The sequence below is a fragment of the Lepidochelys kempii genome, chromosome 6 (genome assembly GCF_965140265.1).
Source record: "Lepidochelys kempii isolate rLepKem1 chromosome 6, rLepKem1.hap2, whole genome shotgun sequence".
NCBI lineage: Eukaryota > Metazoa > Chordata > Testudines > Cheloniidae > Lepidochelys > Lepidochelys kempii.
In genome coordinates, this window is record NC_133261.1 from 28,522,765 (window position 1) to 28,544,440 (window position 21,676).

The following is a 21,676-nucleotide window of genomic DNA, read 5'->3' on the forward strand; positions in this document are numbered from 1 at the left end:
CCCCTGCCTTTGCAGCCTCTTCTATGCTATTGTGTTTGCTTGCACCGATATTGACAGTTTTTAAAAAAAATTATCAAACATTTACTAGGAAAACGTACTGACCGCACACACCCACTTTCAAACTAATTTTTTGTATAGTTTACCTAATTACACTGAGCTACAACTTGTGTGTGTATATGTTTTCAAGTTATGTAAGTGCAGAAAATCCTGAAAATAATATCCAGCCATTCAAAACTGGTAAATCTAAATAATTTAAAGAAAAATTAGTGACAATTTATATATATATAATAAGTCACAGAATACTATGCCCGGAAGGCTTTTTAGACCTGCTTTACAACCTTCCTTCCCACCCCATATATATATATAGAGAGAGAGAGAGAATGCTAATGCTGCCTGGATTGTGAGTAATTTCCATGTATAGATTTTAAAGTGCGGTTATTTTGGTAATAGTCCCCCATGTTTTCAACCTCATCAGGGCTTGAATCGGGAACGTCTCCTTCTCCTGACTGGGCAACCCGGATCCTTCTGCCCCGTCCCGTGATATTTGTCCATTTTTGTGACAAAATAGGCAGTAAAATGTTAATACTAAAATGTTGATTTATGGCTTTTTAATAACTAGACCCTATGTTATAGTTAACAAGCACGATTGTATGTTACCATTTCTATTACAGACTATATTTTTCAGGATTTATAGCTGACTCATAAGCACATAGTCTCGATTTAAATTGCTATACCAGGAAGCACTTTCTTGCAATTAAGATGTTGTGTTCCAATACAACAGTGAATCAAATACAAGTTAAGGGTTTTTTGTTTCTGTAGTTTACAAAGCTATTGCTGGGCATGTGGTCTTTTGATGCATTCAATACTGTGATGCCAGATAATGCTGTGTAAAATTTTTTAAATATATAAACTTTTCCGAACAAGAGCAGAAATGCTCCATCTATTGTGTCAAGGATTAAGAACTCCCTAAATGCATTGACACAGCAGAGGAGCCACTATGGTTTATCATGCTACTGATCTGTAAATAATGGGTCACTGGAAGATTTTTGAATCAGACCATTCAAATCCTTGCAAATGGTGTGTGGGTGTGTCAAAGCTTGGCACACGGTAGTGGTACTTGAAGCGCCTGACAGTGTCATCCTACAGTTGCACTTTGGGCAGATTTAACTGCAGCATAAGTGGGTTTAAAAAATAGCCATTAGAGCTAATTTTATATGGATGGCAAGATGCTTTACAAAATAAATATCCCTCCCCACAAAGAGGGAGCATGAAACAAAGCTAAAAGGCATTGTATTGAACATAAATTCAGTCTTCTCCTGAACTAAATGGGCCAGAACTTTGTCTAGACCTGTATGTAAATGTTATCTATATGAATTATAAAAGCAAGGGTTGAGGGATTGTAACTTTTTGTTAATGTAGTGTATTTTAGATTCTGGGAATCAGATAATTGGTTTATGCTAACTCCAGCAGTGGCTTCAACCCTACTGGTTTAGAGAAAGTTAAACTCCTCTATACCATGGACAGCTAATCAACTGTGTACTTACAGTATATGGGGGAATAGAATTGTGCCTCTAACAATCTTCACCACTAGAAAAAATCGTACAATACGTACAGGATGAGGCACTGAGATGCAAAGTGTTTTTTAAATATTTATAGTGGCTGGTGGGGTGGTGCACATTTTTATCCTGAGATTCTTTGTACCACAATCCTTGTGTTCTTTGAGCACCTTACTTTACAAAGGTATGGAAATTGGCCTTGTTTTGTAGTGTCCCCCTGCCCCAGCAGCTGTGGAGTGTGAGAATGAATGAGTTAGTGGAATGGAAAGACAGTTTGAGTTCTAAGGAGTAACTTTAAGCTTACACCGGTGTTTTCTAATGTTTGCAAACTAGGGCATTTTCTGTCACTTGTGTTCCACTAGATGTTTCCTTAATATGAATTAACAGCAATAGATTTTGGACTCCTTTTTTTTTTTATTTGAACTTTGTGGCATTATTTGCAATGGCAGTGGTACAGACCGGCTCAGGAACCATTGAAACAGATGTCTTCAAGTAAAAACTAAATTTTTTGATTTATAGCTACATTTTGTGAATGCAAAAAAAAAACCCACTATAAAAATAAATTTACATTTTGTAAATAAAAGCAAATATAGTGCCCTTTGGCTTAACCAAAAGAAAAAAAACAAACAGCCTATTGGGTATCAACCAACATTATCCACATTTGACATAAATAGAAAATATAAGTTAGTATAACTCTTAAAAAAAATTTGTACAAATATACATTTTTTTTTTTTTTTGCACTGAGAGATCAGCAAAGGTTAAACATTTCATATAAATGACTTTAAAGCTTTACACTTCTGGCCAGTGTACTCACATTAGGCATAATACATTTATATATAAAACGCAATACATTGCACAGTTGTAAATTAACACTGCTCCGTCCGTGGCTGTAGTCAGAGCTACTCTCACTACATGCAGCTCCTTGTGTGGGAGAGGGTGTAGGGAGCCCAGATCTTAATCCTCCTTGCTCCAGCTCCCTTGAGAGTTGCCCCTTGCCGAAGCGTGGGCAGAACAGCCGCTGGGCTCCGCGCCTCCAGAGACGAAGCAAAATCTCCCTTAGGGTGTCATAGTGCAAAATCTGAGGAGAAAAGGGGGGAAGGGAAGCGAAGCAGCCCTATGAATTTCAGGAACATCCCCTGAAAGTAACCGCGACTGCTGCTCCCAGCAGCCACAGACAGAGCCCCCGGCGGCCACAAAGTAACTCAGCCGACCCCGCCCCATCTGCCCCTCCATCTCGGCGAATGAGTCAGCGAAACCAGCTCCTTCCCAGCTCACCCATCAGCGGGGAGGGGCTTGCACAAGGGCGGGGCGGCCCCGGCTCCCCCCGGGGAAGTGGCTTCCCGTGTGCGTTGGCAGAGCGGGGCGGCAGCCTGGCCCGCCTTCCAAGGGGACCCGCCCCCCAGCTTTTGGTGAGAGTCAGGCCCCGCTCCTGGGTTGGCGGCGCGCACGCCCCGCGGAGAGGCGGTCCGTGGGGCCCCGCTGCGCAGCGCCAGGCCGGACACGGCCCTCGCCCCAGGCCCGGCCCAGCAGCACCCTCCCGAGGCCCGCCCCGCCGCTGGGCAGCAGCAGCCGCAGCAGCCCTCCTCCTCCTCCTCCTCCCGCCGCGGCTGGGTTTTGTGGCTCGGGAGGCCGCCCGCCGGGGGCTGGCTCTGGTCTCCGGGGAGGGCGCTCACCTGGTTCACCGCAGCCGCTTCCGGGGCGTCTGCTCGGCGGGCACGGCGGGCGCTGAGGCGGGACACCCGCCGGGATGGTCGCAGGCCGCTTTGGAGTCCCCCGGCCTTTTCCGCTTGACAAAGAAATCTAGGGACCCAAGGCAGGAGCGAGGCGTTACACACACCCACGCACCCCGGCCGCCGCCGCCGCCTCCCCCAGGGGCGGCCCCCGCGGCGGGGAGGGACGGACGGACGGACGGACACACGAACGTGCTCCCGCAGCAGCCGGGCCCCGCCCTGCCCGGGCCCCCGCATAACAGTGCGCACGGGAGGCCTGGCGGCTCTTGACTCCCCCTCTCTGCCTCGGGGGAGGGTTGCAGCTGGGTCGGGTTTGTTTACTTCGCCGGCCCGCAGCGCGCAATGTGCTGTGTAAGCGTTTCCCCGGCCCCGGCGAGCTGCGCCGCGAGCCTTTTCGCGGAGCGAGCGAAGCCCGGGGCCCTTTAAACCCCAGGGGCAGGCAGGGGGATTGAAGCGCAGAGAGCCCGACACGGGGGAGGGTTGCGCCCGTGCCGTGCGCGGGGCATGCCCCAGCCTTACCTGTGATGTGGGCTGCGCTGGAGGACGAGACCCTTTTGAGCGCCGCTGGCGCGCAGGGTGCGGGTTTGATTGTAATCCCTGAGTAGTTGTTGAGCTGATCGGATCGGTTCTCCTGGTTGAGCCGCTCTTTACCCCCCGCGATAGTGCTTTCCAGGGCTGCCGTCTTACCCTGGGGGCTGGGGGAGGAGGACGCGGACACCACCAGCTCCTGGTGAGGGTCCCTGGGGTTAACCCCCGCGGGAGTGTCCATGCCCCCCAGAGGTGGCTTGGCCCTGACCAGCAGCACCGGGAAGCGGCACCTCCCGACCTGCAGCGTCTCCCGGTAGAAAGCGGGCACCGAGCCTCCCTCCACCTCTTCCCACTGCAGCCTGCCCGGGCCGTCCAGCGGGGTGTCGGTCTGGAAGTTGTAGTCCCACCGCCTCTGGTCATCCTCGCTGATCTCCCGTAGTTTGCTCTTCAGCTCCCGGCTCAGCTCTTCGTGATCCACGGGGCCAAAGAGGTTCCGGCAGACCCCCGTGCGGGCGTGCAAGGGGAAAGTCCTGCGGGCGGCCAAGCGCTCCAGAGCCGAGGCGCTGGAGAGGTGCACGTTGGACATGATGGTCCTGCTGCTTCGCCCAGGGAAGGCAGGGACCCAAACGTGGTGCTCCTGGGGAGAAAGGGGCTGTGATTTCCACCCGTCCCCGCTCGATGGGCAGCCAGCGCAACCAGCCTGGAACCTCGGCAGTCTGCTGGTGAGCCTGGGGCTGCCTCGCTTTTAAAGCCCTCACCAAGTTAGAGCAAAACATCTATTAGCATAATAGTATTTCTCTTTAATAACACTGCTGCCATTGGTGGAGGCTCCACTGTCCCCTTGGGTGTAATACTTCGATCTCCGCTCCCCATTGGCTGAAGGAGAAACGGTGGCCGGGCGCCAAAAGTGGCAAGATCCCTGCCATTGGTCAGCAGGACCTGTCAGTCTGAGTTATATAGTGGCGATTGTGGGGGGCGGGGGTTGAGATTTAAAGAGAAGGGAGGTTGAGTAACGTGATACCCAGCCTGCAAACAGGTCCCTGCCCCCTTTGTTTGCAGGCAGCGGTGGCTGGTGCTGCTGCTGCTGCTGCTGCTGCTGTGTGATTGCTTTTTTTTTTTTTTTTTACATTTAGGAGCCAGTCACAGAATGGAGTCGCTGGGTTTCCGGAGGGAGACGCTTAGATTTGTTTAATTTGGGCTTTTTAAAAAGGCAAGTGGGTTTAAAAGAAAAGGGTTTGAAGAAATCTATATGGCAGTGTGATGGACAAAAAGTTGTCAGGAAAAACTAGTACAAAACAAAGCTTGATGTATGTAGATTTCAAAACAAGGGAAAGGATGTTTTTTTAAAAGGCTTTTTTTTATAGTCACTTGGAAGTAATAAGTTACTAGATATGTTTTTGCTTTACAGAGTAGAAGCATTGCATATGAAAACCACAGCTTTTTTGCCTGTCTTAACTTTAAAACCCATATAATACACACACGTTTGTGTGCTGTAGATGAGCTAATCTTACTATTGTGTTGCCAGGAATCAGCTGACTTGTCCTTTACATTTTCTGCCGATCGTTGCAATCATTGCTTTTTGTTGTGATGGGGGAGGGGAAGAGAATCTTACAAGGTGCTCCGACCAGAATGGGCTTTCTTTAATGCTCCTCTGCACAGAAGCAAACAAGGGAAAAGATCAACTTTACAGTGGTTTGGAGGTTAGGGAGCACTCTTCTCACTCCTACACATTGCTACTGCATCTGTGAAGCCTGTGCTTTTGACTGGCTCAGGGGTGGCCAACCTGAGCCTGAGAAGGAGCCAGAATGTACCAGTGTACATTGCCAGAGCCACAGTAATACATCAGCAGCCCCCCCCCATCAGCTCCCCCACCCCTGCTCCCAGCACCTCCCACCCACCCACCAGCAGCCCTGCTGATCAGCACCTCCCCCTCCCTCCCTGCAAGTCCGGATCAGCTGCAGGAGGCTCAGGGGAGGGGGCAGGAAGGGGTGGAGTGGGGGCAGGGCCTGTGGCAGAGCCAGGGGTTGAGCAGTGAGCACCCTCTGGCACATTGGAAAGTTGGTTCCTGTAGCTCCAGCCCGGGAGTCGGTGCCTGTACAAGGAGCCGCGTATTAACTTCTGAAGAGCCGCATGTGGCTCCAGAGCCACAGGTTGGCCACCCCTGGACTGGCTCATCTTTTTTTGCTGCTTTCATAAGAAGAGTGAGGAGGATGAATGTTTAATTGCATGTGAATGTGGTGTTTGTGAAAAGTGTCCATTTGAGTGAGCAATGGAGACTTGAAGTCCTGTCTCTATCCAGCAAACAGGTACAGAGCAGGAAGCAGTTAACTGTTGCCTCTCCACCCTGATAAGGGGGAGCATTCTTCTTAATGTGGCAGAAGATGATTCAGTTTCCATGTGCCCTAGACCACTGGAGAGCTGATGATCAGTACTGAGTTGGGCCAGACTGGAAATGGAAAACTAGAGGTGAAAGGCTCTGCATCTCATTATCAGTTCCAAGAGCCAGGCAGTGCCCTTGAGCAGAAGGAAAACCTTTTCTTTTAAACATTTTTCTACCCTTTAATCCCCACTGCTGTGAAGCAGCGGGCCTCAGATCAGCCATTGAGGCCACTGGGTTCCAAAGCCTTAGCAGTGAGGACGTTAGCCACATGGAGGGTGAGCAGACAGTGAGGTCATTGGTGGGTAATGCCTCCAGTGTCACTTTGAATGTGGAGACAGTTCTCAGATTGTCAGATGTCAAGGCAAGGCATAGAGGCCACTCATTGCCATATCTCTAGTGTTACATGATATCTGCATCCATAAGGAGAGGCTGGAAATGTCTGTTGGCCTCACTCAAGTCCCTAGACTCCTATGTAAAGAGAAATATTCAACATCCAAGTCCACTAAGGGTAACAGATGTGATTTGAGCAGCACAGAGCCTGCCAAGGACATATGCAATGCTCCTCCTCAGGCTGAGGAGTAAAAGGAGGCTAAAGGCAATTTTGACCCCTTGAATTCAACATTTTCTGATAACCAAGGGACTGGCAACCCTGCTTAGTGATAAAAGTCAGCAGTTGTTTAACGTAAAGAAGCTAAAACAATTAAAGTCTTCAGACTGAAGACCCCTAATATCCATGTAGCAACTTTCTTTACTATTTGGTTGTGCTAGTAGGTAATGTTGTCAGATGAAGACACAGATGACCTTTCCAGGACAATATAGGAATCATACAGGAACATGACCAACTCATGGTACATATGGATCAGTCCTGTTAGGATCACAGGAAGGGTAGGATAGTTCCCATAAGGGATACAAAGGTAATTTTTAAAAGATGTCTGAAGAGTTATGGCCTTGTCAGATATGCTTGGATGCTTAAGTAAACGAGTGAAACTAGCCAGCAGTAGTATTGGAGGAAATGTTACTTCATGGGTTTTTCCTCATTGAAGTAGACTCCAAGAAGACCGTATTCCATTTGGAAGATGGTCTGCAGGCCAAAGAGAAGCTGTTCAATGAACAGTTCATACAAAGGCTATCTTGGTTCATTGGCACGAACAGTTCACCTCATTAGACAACATCGAAGCGTCAGAAAGGTTTTTGATAGGGAAGAAAGAAGCAGAGGTTGCTCACCAGCAAGGCCTTCAGTGGCAACAGATGAACCCAATATTATTTCCCTTTCCTTAGCAACCTTTCAGGGGAGCTTCATGAATGGGTTGATTGAAGCCAGTTCAGCCTCAGCCTACAGATGAGCATTATATGGGTATCCTTTTCATCATTAGTCCACTGGCAAAAAGGGGCAGGATTCATTCTCCCCCTCCTTCTCCTGCACCCCCAAGACTTGAAAAAAAACTTATCAGTGATTTATGAGCCCTGCAGACAGTAACCAATCTGCAGATCTTGTTCTCAGAAACCCTGCACCAGAATTTTTCCTTGCACTTAGTTTCACTAAGGCAGAAGCTAGTTTGCTCTACAGCGAGAGAGGTACATTCAGCAGCTGCTGCCTCCATTATAAACCTTTCTCAGCAACCTGTTTCTGCTTGGAAAGAAAACAGGATCATCTGACAGAATTACATATTCTGGTGGCACTTTAGAGACTAACCAATTTATTTGAGCATAAGCTTTCGTGAGCTACAGCTCACTTCATCGGATGTTTTTGCAGATACAGCCTAACACGGCTGCTACTCTGAAACCTGTCATGTACTGGTGGTGACCTATGTCAAGGGTAAGGATTCTTTCCCAAGGAAATTAGTTGGTGTGCTTCATTCTAAAAGACCTATGCCTGGTATTTCTGAGTGAAGTACGCTCTGAAGTTATTACAATCCAGCAGAGACAACAAAGGCAAGTAGTTCACTTTCTATAATTCTTTCTAATATTAGCCTTTTGGTGCTTCACCAAAAAAAAAAAAAAAGAAAAATCATAAAAGTGATGATGGTAGCCTGGGGTTGCACAGTGTATTTGCACAGATAAGGAACATTTTAAGTGGTGTTGTAAGTTACCTAAGTACTAGAGGCTTAGTTATAATTTACAAGCAGTCTCTCCTTATGCATTTCCAGAATGTAGTGTTTCGGAATGGGATAGTATCCCTTTAAATAGTTTGTGAGACCTCTAGAGGTCTCTGTGTTCTATATTTTAAAAACCAGCCACAGCAGCACGATGTATAAGTAACTAGACCTTCTGTATATTTAGTAAACATGATATTTGGAACCCCACTGTGTCTGTATGATTTCTACATATTACTTTGTTGTGCGAAGAGCAAAAGACAACACTGGAGTTAACATTTCTGGGCTTGTTGATTCCTCCCAAGGACTGCTAAGACTTCTGTCTTCCAAGGTGTGAAAAATAAGGAAACAATGAGAAGCGTGTTGCATATGGATTTGGTGTCAGAGAGAGAGATTACCAGATTCCTAGGCCTTCTCTCTGCTTCTGTCCAATCTTCCCAGGCTGCCTGTACCATCTTGAAGTTGGAAAGGGGTGTTTGGGTCAATTGGATAAAGTACAGGGAGAAAAATTCCTCTATTTCAGTGGTTCTCAAACTAGGGCCACCCCTTCTTCGGGGAAAGCCCCTGGCAGGATGGGCCGGTTTGTTTACCTGCTGCGTCCACGGGTTTGGCCGATCGTGACTCCCACTGGCCGTGGTTCGCCGCTCCAGACCAGTGGGGGCTGCGGGAAGCGGTGCAGACCAAGGGATGTGCTGGCCACCCTTCCTGCAGCCCCCATTGGCCTGGAGCGGTAAACCGTGGCCAGTGGGAGCCGCGATCGGCCGAACCTGTGGACGCGGCAGGTAAACAAACCGGCCCGGCCTGCCAGGGGCTTTCCGTGAACAAGCGGCAGCCCTAGTTTGAGAACCACTGCTCTATTTCTTCAGACCAGAGAAGATCTCGAGCAGTGCTGACAACTACATATTCAGACTTGGAATAAGGAGGTGATATTCCAGTCAGTCCAAGACAGGGGTCTTGGAGGGAACCCAGAGGACCGTGCTAGAACTCTTAGCAGATTCATTCAACAGTGTGATGGGAGAGGGCTGTAACTCCGTTGTTGTTTTCTGTGCCCAAGGTTTCATACAGCTGAAGGAATCACCACACACTGTGCAGACAACCATTCATGGCATTTAGAAGATCTGGGAATTTTCTCTCAAAACCCAAATTTCAGCCAACATAGAAAACGTTCCAGGGTTATCTAACACAGTAGTGATTTACATGTTACTTCGGGGATGCTGATATTTACACCCATGAAGGGAAAGTGTATTCATCGATTGCCCAATGTTTGGGCCTGTGGGGGCAGTCTCTTCACCTTCCATTTCACCTGTCGGCTGAAACAATTGTATGGCTGGAGTCCAGATCCAGTGGCTCTGGGGGTGGATGCACACCTGCAATAAGACAGTTACCTTCCCTAACCCTGCTCCTCACATCCCTTTGTCATGTTGTCTTGCATTATGACACTCTCATTACCCACATGTATCCACATTATCCACATTAATGGAGAACATCCTGGCATGACCTGACACACCCTTGCTTTTCTCATGAAAGTAAATTTAGTTTGCTGAATTCATAGACTGTAAGGCCAGAAAGCATGATGATGAGCATCTAGCCCAGTGATTCTCAAAGAGGAATACACATATCCCTGGGGGTATGCAGAGGTCTTCCTGGGGTACATCACTCATTTAGATAGTTGCCTAGTTTTACAACAGGCTACATAAAAGGCACTAGCAAAGTCAGTACAAACTAAAATTTCATACAGACAATGACTTGTTTGTACTGCTCTTTCTGCGATACACTGAAATGTCAGTACAGTACAATATTTATATTCCAATTGATTTATAATTATATGGTAAAAATGAGGAAGTCAACAATTTTTCAGTAATCGTGGGCTCTGACACTTTTGTATTTTTATGTCTGATTTTGTAAGCAAGTAGTTTTTAAGTGAGGTGAAACTTGGGGGTACGCAAGACAAATCAGACTCCTGAAAGGTAGTCTGGAAAGGTTGATCTACTCTAATTGTTTGTATAACATAGGCCATAGAATTTTACCCAGAAATTTCCTGCTATTAAGCCCTTCAATTTTGGTTGAACCACAGCATCTCATTTAGAAATTTCTAGTCTCTCTGTTTCAGGAGAAGAAAGTATTCATAATACTTAGAATAATTAAAGTGCAGTGATGGTCTGAACAACATCTAGGCAGGAATGGCACATTTTTACCACAAAGACCTGCACCCTGCGTGTATTCAGAGTCATAAACTGTGTATTTATGGGGACAAAAATACTTTTTTAAACTGGCTTTTACTTCTGTTAGCTGTGTTGGCTCTGGAGGGCTATGGGAGAGAGAGCTAGACTCTTTTCTGCCTCATGCATCAAAACAGTTGTGAATACATAACTTTCTTTACTTATGACTATTTCTGAGTGAGAGAGAACCCAGTTTGTCAGAACCCATGTTGAGTTTTCTGGGCTGGCAGTTAGGGGAAAAAACTCTTTACATTGTAAATCAAGGAAAATTGATGAGAAGTCATTAAGACAACAAATATAGAACACAGACCCTGTTATTTTAACAGTCGCTTTTTGTTACTAAACTGCACTTGAACCTCCTCAGTGGCCATTTTGACAGTATATTTGTATAAGTAAGATGAACAGATCCCTATGATATATTGTCACAAAACAACCAACCAGTCTTCCTCCTTGTGAAGATTCCAAAAGTAGTCATCTTAGGCATGAATGGTTTAGTTCTGGAGGCACAGTCAAATAAACAAGCAAGTCTTTAGACTGTCAAGTTTAACAGTATGTCTATGCAGCAAAGAAAAATCCAGGGCTGGCACGTGCCAGCTGAGCTGGGCTTGTGGGGTACAGGCTGCAGGGCTATTTCATTGCTGTGTAGACTTCTTGACTCAGGATGCAGCCTGTAAGGTGGGAGGGTCCCAGAGCTTGGGCTCCAGTCCAAGCCCAGAAGCCTACAAGCAATGAAACACTCAGCATGAGCCTGAGTTGGCTGTTTTCCTTTGCCATGTAGACATACCCTAAAATGCTTATGCTTCAAGCTACTTGTCAAGGGTCCCTATTATGTGTAAAGTTACTGTATTTATCCAAAATGCATTGTATACGAAAACTCCAAATATGAAATAACCTGACACACAATACTTTAATTTAAAATAATTATATCAGCTAATGGAATAATAAATATTAGTTGTTTGTCTATCATATACTTTTTTAGCACTATGCATACATACAGGAATAATTTGCAGTTATACATTTACATCAATAACATTTCATTGTACCCCTCTGTCTTTCTTGTCCTGCTTAAAGAAACCAGGCAAAACCAAAGTTCAAATACAAGTAAAATATTTCGTAGACGTGGTCAAAAACTTTTCATCAAAGGTTTTTTGAACAAAAAGATGCATTTGGAATTATACAAAACCTTTCATACTCAAAACTTTCTGATTTTGTGATGAAACAATTAAAAATTGAATTATTTTGATTTGAGTTATATGGAATCAAAACAAAAACATTTTAGTTTGGTTTTAAAGTGGGGGAGGAGGAAAACCCTCCTTTCCTTTTTGATGCCGTTAGATTTGAATTGACCCATTTTGTTTGTTTCAGATTGCTTTGTTGAAAAATTGGAAAATTTCATGGAAAAAATTCAAGCCTGATGAAGTTTTTCATTTTATTTAAAAAAAAAAAAAATTATGGCAAATGATTTCCTTTTAAGGTCAGCCCTGATATTTAATCCTATTGGAATCCACTGAGAAACCTCTTTGCTCTTTATTGTTAACTGGTTAGTTAAGCTGGTTTACGTCATTAGTGGAGAGCAAAGCAGCTAGTGAATCTAGCCTAGTCTGTTGCACAGTCCACTAATGCAGCTTTGGCCTTAGTAGGCTCCCCCTTCTTAGTAATACCTTTTCTTTTAGATTCATGACATTTAATAGATAGGAGTGATTGTTACGTCCAATAATGCTCTTGCAACCTGGCCTGCAGCCATTACCTTAGAATCTTTAATAAGTTCCAGGATTCTCTGTGTAGCTTGTTTTTTTCTGTGTATTCAGCAAACCTTACTGGTATATGTTGTGAATTAGAAAGCATGATAGAAAGTAATAATTTATAAGCAATGCCTCAGACTTGTGGTATGTTTACTATGGAAGACGGCACTTTTTGTTGACTTCCTATGTAGTCATCTTTGACTGGAAATGAAATACTCCATTAATTATTAATTTGGTTCAGTCCTCCATTTGTGTCCTTCCTCACCAAGATGTCACTTTAAAATATACATATATAATTTTTTGAATTCTGTTCAAAGTGGATTTGTTGCTTTTTTCCTACTATCTTCTGGGGTGAAAATAATTGACTCTAACCGTTACTGATCTTTGTCATTCCTCACACTAATCTATTTTCAATTCAAAATCTAAATTCTGATTTTTAATGTTCACTTTGGCCCTCTACTTTTCTTGTACCAAGAAGGTGTTCTTTTTTGGCAGAATTGTAGGATGATCATTTCTTGTTTGGAAGCATATTCTAAAGTTTAAGTAAAACACCATGTTTATGCCAGATGTGCTAATAACTCAAAGTCTTGTGCCAGTTCTGCTGGAGACTTTTCATGTAATCTATTGTGTCAATTAAGCTTCTTCTTATTTATTATATTTCAGGTGTATTTAGACGCTCTAACTGAGATCAGGGCCCCATTTTGCTACTCATTATAAATTCTTATAGTGAGAGACAGTGCCTGCTTACAGAGCAAATAGACAACACAAGCAAAGGGTAGGAGTGGAAACATAGGTGAAGTGACATGCCAAAGCACTCACAGCAAGTCAGTGGCAGGGCTAGGAATAGACTCCAGGGCTCCTGGCTGCTAATGCAATGCCCTTCCCATTGGACTATGCTGCCTGCCTTTAAATTATACTCCTGCCAATTCAGCTTAGTGTCCATACAGTTGATTAACATAGACTAATATCTGATAGCTTTTCCTGCCTACCTTTTCAGACGTCATGGCTCCCAGTGCCAGTATTTACTAGGAGGTGGGGGATCTTGTTCTGGGAGGTTAGATTCAGCAAATGGCTGCTGCTTCTGGTTTTACATTATTTTTTGACCAGAAGTGTGAGCTCAGAGCAGGGCTTGTAAACTGAGCACGCATGATGTGCTCTGGCTCTGTTCCATCCCAGGCTTATAGTGGGTTCTGACATACTGTCAACTTTTAAAGATATCCTGCACTTGACCTTGTTTAAAAGGGATTTGCTGCTGACAAAAATACTGTCAAATGCAGGAGTAAAATCTCAGCCTGGATTCCAGCACTCTAACTGCCACACTCAAGGAAAACAAAATTTTGGCCTACCTTCCCCACTCCCCGAAACCCCCCTGCCCAAAAAGAAAAAAAAAAGGAGAGAGAGATATGAAGCTTTCTGAGAGGAATGTGTGTGAAGAGGAATCCTGATAAATATTCTGGAGGGCAGAGATGTGCAAGAACTTAAATCAGATATCACAAAAGATCCATTTTATTTTAGTGCCTGGAGTCTGAAGTCCTTTGTTTAGTCACAAAACTAATAAAAAAGTGTAAGCTGTGTGCCGTTTGCATGCAAGGATAGAATTATAGCCACAAGCTGTTTATTTCCCTTGTCAAACAGCATCTATCGGTGTCACCTTCTATCCCGGTCAGGTGGTTTAGATGGGTTATATTATACAGGTGATGACAAAATTTGGTGCCAGGATAGGAGGGGGAACATTCTGTGTGAAGGATTATGGTTAACTGGGCTGTGATGGTAAGTGTCAGGATGTGCTTCATAGCCTTTGTCTTTAGGTAGTTCTAACACAAATTATGTAGCTTTCCTTTGTTACGATATTAATATTATTTATTCATTATTATTGTTTATCATTCCTATCAAAGAATTTGTGCTATGAATTGGTACAAGGAGCCTCCAAGGATTATGTCCCTGTTGTGATTGCTACCAGTGCAGCTGGCAGGAAAGATAGGGAGCAAGTGATCACCTTCCACCCTGCTCTGTTTGTTCTAGCTCAGCGGTTCTCAAACTGTCAGTTGGGACCCCAAAGTGGGTCACAACCCTGTTTTAATGGGGTCACCAGGGCTAGTATTAGACTTGCTGGGGCCTGGGGTCACAGCCCAAGCCCCACCACCTAGGGTCAAAGACAAAGCCCAAGGGTTTCAGCCCTGGGTGGCAAGGCTCAGATTACAGCCCCACTCCACCCCCTGCCTGGGGCAGAAGCCCTTGGCCTTCAGTTTTGGCTCCACCAGGCTTTGGAATTGACACCCCCCCACCCCCTGGCCAGGGCAGCAGGTCTCAGGTGGGCTCAGGCGTCAGTCCCTCGTCCTGGTGTCCTGTAGTAATTTTTGTCGTCAGAAGAAAAGGAGTACTTGTGGCACCTTAGAGACTAACCAATTTATTTGAGCATGAGCTTTCGTGAGCTACAGCTAACACGGCTGTTACTCTGAAACCTGTCGTCAGAAGGGGGTTGCCGTGCAATGAAGTTTGAAAACCCCTGTTCTAGCACCTAGGGTTTACAGAAGCTGCATGTCGACTGGGGGATCGGAGAGCTTCTCCTGCTTGAATCCCCCACACTGAGGCTGAGACGTCTCTGATCACAAAGCTACTTTGAGTGCCTGGACTGGTTCCAGTCGATTTCTGAAGCAGAAAAGAGAAGGGACTGCTCCTCCAGGGCACAGATTTTTTAGAGCCGGTGGATGATGTCATGTATCTGTGGGGCGATGGCGCCCTCTGATGTCCAAAGAACCTTTAAAGGGTATTCTCCTCATATACTGCTCTGAGTAGCTGTGCAGAGTAGAGAGAGGACACTGTAAAAACTCACCTCCAAGTCTCTGTTACAATCCTGACTTTCTCTTCAGACCCCACCTGGCCACAATCAGTTTCACTTTCCTCTCTGTGTCGCGTGGCACCAGATTTGTCTTTGAACACATTTAAATGCAGCCATTTTTATTTGACCAGCACATCTAGAAAGCAAGAGGTGACTTAGAGGTGGAGTTCTGGATGCAAGTTATATTAGCTGTGCTGCAATAAGTTACCCTTTCCCAATGCAACCCTGGCACCGTATCAGCTGGTTGTCAAGAACAGCAAAGGGATACATTTGCTTCACAGTATTTCTAACGCATGCCAAAAGTTCATCTCCGAGACTTGGCAGGCTTCCCTCCAGTGTATTTCCCATCCCTATTCATTCACAGTCAGTGTTCCTCCTGCATATTAGAATTCTGGAGCATCTCCTTGGCTTGTGCAAGAACTTAACATGTACTCCTCTTCCAATCTCTTGTACAATTCCCACCGGTGTCAGCATGTAACTGCTAGAGGATGTCCTTAGATCTCATCAGAGGAGTACATGGATACACTGTAGGTATTGAAAAGGTAAAATTGTATTTTTATGGTCCTGTTGGAGTTGGAAGGGTCACCTCTTAAGCACATAACAAGGAGCCCTTTCTAAGCTAGGGGGAGACAAAGAAGCAAGATAATATTTTAATGACTTATGCTTCAAAAGCAGTTTGAATTTTCTTCGGACTCTGCAAGCACATTCCCTTTTGCCTACAAAGCAAGTCTGGCAATTTTCAGGCCAAGCCATTTACCAAACTAAAGTTTGGGCTGTGGGGTGGTAAAATAGGGTTTTATAATGAAATCTGGTTTAAACCTTAACTAGGTTAAGTTATTGCCTCTTCACAATATATTCTGTAATATATACTGTACATGCATTGGTCTGTTACACACTACAAACTCCAAGTATCTGTCTATTCTGGGAACAGAAACCATGCTCTGTATGTGAGACGTCATGTAAGTTGACCAATTATACCTGCCATCTAAAACAACAACAATTTTTTTAATAAGCCAGCTCAAGTGGTTTCGAACTGGTTCTAAGAAAAGTGAAATTGCCATATTCCTAGTTAAAACAGAGAGGAGAGAGAGGATACTATGAAGCCACAAATAATACTATATTAAACTAATGCGATGAGTCACTGTTTTAAACCCACAAATATTATTTCTGTCTGTCTGTCACACATCTTGGATTAGGCTAAGATGTAAAGGGCTCAGTTTTGAGGTCCTTGGGCCCTATTCAGAAGTGCTGGTGAGTGTAACCCTGATGAGGCATGTATATGTAATGCCTCTCAAGTAGGCAGTGGAATCCAGGAGAAACCTAAGGCTTTGTCTGCACTAGGAAAATGTTAGACAAATATATGTTTTCTTCCACAGTGGCCCATATTACACATTTCCCCAGCTGTTGTGCGATTTTCTGCACAGCCTGTTGCCAGTGTAAATTTCACGGAAGGCTAACTCCAGGCTTTTAGCCGCTGGACTTCAAATGGGGTTTTTGCCAGAGTAAGAACTACAGGATAAGGCACAAAGATGTAATCATCCCTTCATGCAGACATGAGATGAAAGGCACACGTTCTTGCCACTCTCTTATACAGGACTGCAGGTGCCCTTCTGTTCCACAGAGAGCAGTTTTCCCCACACAAACATACAGAAAGAACCTTTATTCATTGTACCTCTTCTGCAAGTAGTCCCACTGATTCACTTGAGGCAGTTTGAAGAGAAAGGCATGACTCTGTGTGAATAAGGGTGTCAGAATCTGGCCTAGAGTGGACTATAACATCCACAGTAGTCTTTTATAAAGAGAAACACACCTCCCACTGATACTCACACTTTCACTCACACACACACACACGCAATAGCAGATTAAGACGTTTTAAGACGATGTAGTAGAAAGACCTTTAACACAAACTGGATCTTTTATTTCATCATTCAGCATTACTGCACTGAATGTTTTTTAAATAAAAATAAAAGCAAAGATGACCCTATTGAGGTCAATGGCAAAAGTCCCGTAACTTCAATGGGGCCAGGATTCCACCCAAGGATCTTTAGAAAATGGTGGATCTGAATCCAGATCTTTCAGATTGGGCTCTTCTTTAAATAAAAGTGAGACAACTGGTCATTCTTGGTATGCTGGAGCCATAATATAAAACAGCTGAGGTAATTTAAACTGATAGTTGCCTACTCAAAGTGAGTTCTAGTTTGAAAATGATTGTGTAAAAAATAACATCCTGAGGTTCTATGTTTATTATGATTTCCGGATCAAATGTGCTCAGTTTGAAAATATAACTAAATATTTTTCTGACTGCCAGCCCTACAAACGTAAGCTGGATTCTTTCCTTTTATTGCATCATCAACAGTAAGCAAAGGTTCTGCTGGCCAAATTAAAAGCCTCAGAGATATCTATGCAGTTCTGTTGTCTTCATACTATGTTCCCAGTGTCACCTGAGCTGTCAGTGGGTTGGCATGTGTGGTAATGATTGGAATTTAGCAAGCAATTCTATAGATAATGCACATTTGGGAAAAGAATCCAGCTCATTTTCATGGTTGTGCTGGTTCTGCTGGGCTAACAGGAGTGAGAATGACTAAAACTTTATTTTTGTCTTTAAACTCAGCAGCTGAGAATCTGAACAGATGCAAGGAGCTGATCTGTTGAGTAAGGTGGTGTCATTTTTGCAGTGTAGCTGTTCAGACCAGAGTCGTACTTTAAAAGGTTGGTAGTGTTTGCATTTGAGCTCCCTCTTTGAGGCAGCTTAATGAAGCCAATTCTAAGGCTATCTTGAAGGCTGTCAGGAAAGTGAGCTACGTTAATACGTCTTGCACAGCGCTCTTTGCATGCAGCACTCTTTTTGTAGCTAAGGTATTTGCAAAAGATGTAGGTCCAGACCTGGTGTTTATGGGTTATTTGTAAAAAGCTAGCACAATTTGGACTGGACTTTGCCAGACTTGTTTAATTTCTGGGAAGTATATAGTACACTACGTTTTGATTTTTATGTCTTTGATATAAAGATTTGTGTTACTGCCAGAAGACGAAAGACGGAATTGCAGATTTAAATGACAACTTTGCTGTATTTGTGTTATTTCCACCCGGTCCATGGTGTAAGAAAGTAAATGAATGCCAAAATGTACTGAAACTGGCAAGTTCAGCCCTAGCATGTGTATGCACCACTCCATTATACCAGCCTAGGATGTGGCCCTGAGAGTTTCCTTGAATTAGGTATTAGTAACAGTAAAAACCTTCCGTAAACAAATATCATAGCAAAAAGCAATTGGCACATCTCAGATATAACTGAATATTCTGAATTACAAGCCCTTCCAGTTGCTGTAGCCAACTTTGTTTGGGGCTAACAAATTCTTTTGCTCAGATCTATTTGAAAGTCCTATGTTGTGTGTGTTTTTGCTACAACACAAATGTTTGAATACTTTTATAACCCACAGTAAGTGAGTGTGGATCTTTTTCACCCTCTAGAGCAGGGGTGAGCAAACTACAGCCTGCGGGCCACATCCATCCCCCCAGCCGATTTAATCCGGCCCTCAAGCTCCTGCTGAGGAGCGGGGTCTAGAGCTTGCCCCACTCCTGCACTCCAGCCGGGGAGTGGGGTGGGAGGGCCGCTCCGTGTGCACATGCTGCTGCTCTGCATGGCTCCAGGAAGCAGTGGCATGTCCCCTCTCTGGCTCCTACACGTAGGGGCAGCCAGGGAGCTCCGCACACTGCCTCCGCCCTAAGCGCTGCCCCCGCAGCTCCCATTGTCCGGGAACTGTGGCCAGTGGAAGCTGCAGGGTCAGCGCATGTGGATGGGGCAGCACACAGAGCCACCTGGCCACACCTCCATGTAGGAGCTGGAGGGGGGACATGCTGCTGCTTCCGGGAGCTGCTTAAGTGCCACCCGGAGCCTGCACCCCTGACCCCTCACACGCCCCAACCAGCTGCCCCAGTCCTGATCCCCCTCCTACTCTCTGAACCCCTCGATCCCAGCCTGGAGCACCCTCCTGCACCCTAAACTCCCCAACCCCACCGCAGAGCCTGCACCCCCAGCTAAAACCTCATACCTTCCGGTACCCCAATCCCCTGCCCCAGCCCGGAGCTGCCTCTTGCACCTTGAACTCCTCATTTCTGGCCCCACCCCAGAACCCATATCCTGAACCAGAGCCCTTACCCCCTCCTGTACCCCAACCCCAATTTCGTGAGCATTCATGGCCTGCCATACAATTTCCAAACCCAGATGTGGCCCTCAGGCCAAAGGGTTTGCCCACCCCTGCTTTAGAGGCTGGTCCACATAAGCAGTTAATGAGTCTACTAAAGGGAATTCATCCTTTAGCTCAAAAGAGTGGAGAAAGAGGCAAAATTCACCCATCATAAAAGGGTTCATGGAGGGCTCCAGTGGCTGTTCTGCAGATCGGATGGGTTATGTGCTGTGGATCTGACATGCGGGGGAACTCTACAGTGGAACTTGCATAAGTCAGGCCACAAGCATCCCTGTTTCAGGGCATGTAGACTGTGCTGGACTAAGGGTGGTGACCACAGCAGGATTGCATAGCTGACCCCTGGCTGTGGGTTGAAGGACTGGGTTCCATTGTCCCCAGACCCTAACTAGCTCCCGTACACAGGGCCCATTTATTCAGGGTTTATGCTGGAGAGTTAATTTCACCCAAAAGTGACCTTGGATGCACAAGGATTTACAGCAACACATTTTGCAGTTCTTAATGACTTTTTGCAGAAACACATGATCAGAAACATTGAGGATACTTCCATAGTTTGTGCTCTGCATAGAGTATTGGGACCACTCACTGACAGAGAAATTCTTGTTTATATTGTTCTGTTGGTGGTTTTTTGAATGTTTGTGTTATGAAATCAAGCAATTGTTTGATTCTGACACAGGAAAATTATTTTGCTAAACACGGGAGCCTCAAAACTGGCAGAAAATGTCTCAAACTCCCATTGTTTGCAAAATGAAGTGTGTGCAGAGAAAATCTACAGCATTCCTGCAGCAAACCACAACAAGGGTCTTCATACAGCCCAGATCATTTACAGTTCTCTTGTAAATGATCATAATGGCTTAAATGTTATTTAAATGATAAACAGCTTTTGCATTCCAGACATTGCTGCAGTTCCAGAGAGGGGCTCTATAATACTAGTCTGATGAAATATTCGTATATTGAAGGAAAGTTTTTAGGTTTTATTTTTATTATAGATCAGCTTTAGTCACAGTATACATACATCTTACACTTCTCTAGACTTCAATCATCAAAACTGGGCTTTCAGTATGTTGTGTGTGTATTCTGGACCCCATGGCTTCAACCAGTGTCTAGTTGAGATTGGGGTATGGATGAGAGTGAACTGACTGAAGCTCAACCCAGCAAGACTGAGGGGCTGGGGAAAGCAGCCAGAGGAGATAGCTGAGGAAATATCAGTCCCATTGATTGAAAGAGTACATCTGCCATTAGTTACTAGTGTTTGCAGTTTATTGGGGATTTTAGACCCCTCTGCCCAGCTGCTGTTTGACCATATTCAGCAGTAACTCAGTCAGCTTTTTGCCATCAATGACTAGCTAGGAGGCTGCAACCTTCCCTTTCAAATGAGGACTTTGCCACTGTTATCCATGCTTTTGTTAACTCTTGATTAGACTATGACAATGTGGTCTACAAGGGGCTATGTCTTGAAACCATTCAGACACCGAAAGTGGTGCAGACCACAGTGGGTCGTTTATTGAGTGAGGCATTTCACTGAGAGCATGTAAGACCAGTGCTCCAGGAGTTGCACTGACTTCCCATCAGATTTGTGGTGGAGTTTATGATCTATAAAGTCATAAATGGCCTAGGATTAACCTACCTGAGACCGTACATGCAAATGCTTCTGTATGATGCCACACACATGAGTAGACCCATGTAAATTTACACACATACATAAGCATGTACAGGATCAGGACTATAAATAGAAGAGAGAAAAGGGACCAACTCATTTAAATATGGCATAAGAAAATGAAGTAACCCCATTTCATACCAGAGCATATTAGAGCAATATCTGGCACAGTATGCAAAACAGAAACACTGAGCTAATTATTTTGTTGGCATCTAATTAAAGCTACTTATTCCTCCTATTAAAAGATACATACATCTTAGATTCAGACCCCTTTCAAAGCTATTTTAGTAGTTTCATCTTATACTACTTGTTTGTGATTTATTTTTGTTTGTTTGTTTCTCTTTGCAAAACAATGTTACATGGAATATGTAAGGCTTGGCAGGACACAAACACATCAATGGCTATCCACTGCAGCTAATGAAGTTCCCAGGTGTCACGACTCTTCATGCCACTCCCTCTTTGACTTCAGCAGCTGAGAGAGTGAGATTGCCTCCATGCAATGGTCTTCTCACTTAAAAATCTTTGTACACAGGCATTCATGCATCATAGAAAGGAAGTCCAGTGGCAATGGGGAGCATGTGTGGTGAAATGTCTGGTGTAGATGAACACTCACTCAAAGTCACAAACCTACATGCAGATGACCTGGGACTCTGGTCATTCATCTTGACTCCTGGGTAGCAAGGATATTCAGCAACACCCCAAGTGACTGACCAGCCCTTTTTCAGAACAGCAC

The 21,676-nt window shown here is 44.9% G+C and overlaps 2 protein-coding genes across 3 annotated transcripts in view; one reads left to right on the forward strand and one right to left on the reverse strand.

Annotated features, from left to right (window-relative positions):
• Window positions 1–593: 593 nt before the first annotated feature.
• On the reverse strand, window positions 594–4,601 carry CDKN1C (cyclin dependent kinase inhibitor 1C). Its single transcript, XM_073347282.1, has 3 exons — window positions 3,806–4,601; window positions 3,230–3,356; window positions 594–2,634 (listed from the first exon to the last, which is right to left on the reverse strand). The coding sequence occupies exons 1-2, from the start codon at window positions 4,398–4,400 to the stop codon at window positions 3,235–3,237; spliced, it is 717 nt and encodes a 238-aa protein (XP_073203383.1). The 5' UTR covers window positions 4,401–4,601; the 3' UTR covers window positions 594–2,634; window positions 3,230–3,234.
• Window positions 2,776–21,676, forward strand: part of SLC67A1 (solute carrier family 67 member 1) — a 141,098-nt gene continuing 122,197 nt past the window's right edge. Inside the window, exon 1 of one of the 2 annotated variants that reach the window (XM_073347278.1) lies at window positions 2,776–2,965. In XM_073347278.1, the coding sequence (XP_073203379.1) occupies window positions 2,798–2,965 (168 nt within the window). In that variant the 5' untranslated portion in view covers window positions 2,776–2,797. Of the gene's footprint in view, window positions 4,537–21,676 lie in introns of both variants that reach the window. The other variant, XM_073347279.1, reaches the window with a different exon arrangement.

Excerpts from the sequence above, each read along its gene's own strand:
- CDKN1C (XM_073347282.1), bottom strand. The coding sequence starts at position 4,400 with ATGTCCAACGTGCACCTCTCCAGCGCCTCGGCTCTGGAGCGCTTGGCC. Across the intron at positions 3,357-3,805 it reads CAGCGCAGCCCACATCACAG|ATTTCTTTGTCAAGCGGAAA; the intron begins GTAAGGCTGGGG and ends TTGGGTCCCTAG.